Here is a 1,323-nt window from a genome sequence, read left to right on the forward strand (position 1 = left end):
TGGTGGGGGGTTTGGATGTTGGTTTACGGAGGCTTGGCTGAGGGATAAACAAATATGTGTTGTTGTTGTTTTTTAGTTTTGTTTTATTTTGTTTTATTATCATTATTATCATGTGAAAAGATACTGCGTACTTTTTGTCGGTAATGATAATGACGAAACGAATATAGATTCGAATATAGATTCAGATGTGTTCTTGAAAATAGTAATTAGCCCCGTAACTCTCGTCTCCCGCAGATAACCTCCCGAAAGCCATGCTCGACGACTTGCACAGCAGCTGAAGGGGCAAGGGTCAACCTCTCGCGGGATCACTCGCGATTGAGGCACAAGGACCCCCTTCTCCCTTCCCCCTTCCATCTTCCCATCATCCCCCTTCCCCCTTCCCATCAGCCCCCTTCCCCCTTCCTATCAGCCCCCTTCCCCCTTCCCTCCCTTTCTTCCCCCTTCCCATCTTCACCCTTTCCCCCTACCCCCTTTCCTCCTACCCCCTTTCCTCCTACCCCCTACCCCATCTCCCCTCCTTCCCCTGCTTCCCCCCTCCCCCTCGCCTTCTGACGATGAAACTGCAGATGAAAAGATTATTTTCGACAGGGCCACTGACGGCTAGACAACTGACGACGAGGAAACAAGTTCTCGAGAACCAGACAATTCGAAAAGTACTGATGCTCCATTTTGTACTCATTATTTTCGAAGTGAATTAAAAAAAAAAGACTGTTAAAACCGATGAACCTCATTATTCCTGTACCGTATTTAGACCTGTTAATTAGGTTGCATTCAGCTTTTGTTTGGGCTTTGAGTTTTTCCTGCTCTTTTTCATTTATTTACTACTCGTTTTTTTCAGTTTTATATAATTTCTTTTGTTTCTTTTCTTCGATATGTTCATGAGGTTATATTCTTAAATGATCAACCCCTCTATCTCTCTCGCTGCCTCTCTCTTCCTCTTTCTCTCTCTCTCTATCTATCTATATTTCTCTATCATTCTGTATTTGTCTCTCTCTCTTTCTCTCTTCTCTCTTTCTCTTTTTCTCTCTTTCCCTCTTTCCCTCTCTCCCTCTTTCCCTCTCTCCCTCTTTCCCTCTTTCCCTTTCCCTTTCCCTCTCTCCCTCTTTCCCTCTTTCCCTTTCCCTCTCTCCCTCTTTCCCTCTTTCCATCTTTCCTTCTTTCCCTCTTTCCCTCTTTCCTTCTTTCCCTCTTTCCCTCTGGGCCGGCAGCTTTTCGCCACACATCTTTCGGTCACTGTTTATAGCGAAATGAGAAAGTGTCGAGACTGACATGTTAAGGTAGATAGGTTAATAGGCAGAGAGATAGATGTGTATGTGTGTTTGC

General features: G+C 44.7%; 1 protein-coding gene across 1 annotated transcript in view; it reads left to right on the forward strand.

Moving 5' to 3' along the window:
* LOC122264220 (cartilage oligomeric matrix protein) overlaps window positions 1-403 on the forward strand; it is a 17,927-nt gene extending 17,524 nt beyond the window's left edge. The window contains exon 14 of the mRNA XM_086536997.1: window positions 235-403. Within this exon, the coding sequence (XP_086393123.1) occupies window positions 235-278 (44 nt within the window). The 3' untranslated portion in view covers window positions 279-403. The remainder of the gene's footprint in view (window positions 1-234) is intronic.
* Window positions 404-1,323: the final 920 nt, after the last annotated feature.

Source organism: Penaeus japonicus, unplaced genomic scaffold, assembly GCF_977035675.1.
Source record: "Penaeus japonicus unplaced genomic scaffold, GWHDUDI00000001_assembly GWHDUDI00000005, whole genome shotgun sequence".
Taxonomy (NCBI): domain Eukaryota; kingdom Metazoa; phylum Arthropoda; class Malacostraca; order Decapoda; family Penaeidae; genus Penaeus; species Penaeus japonicus.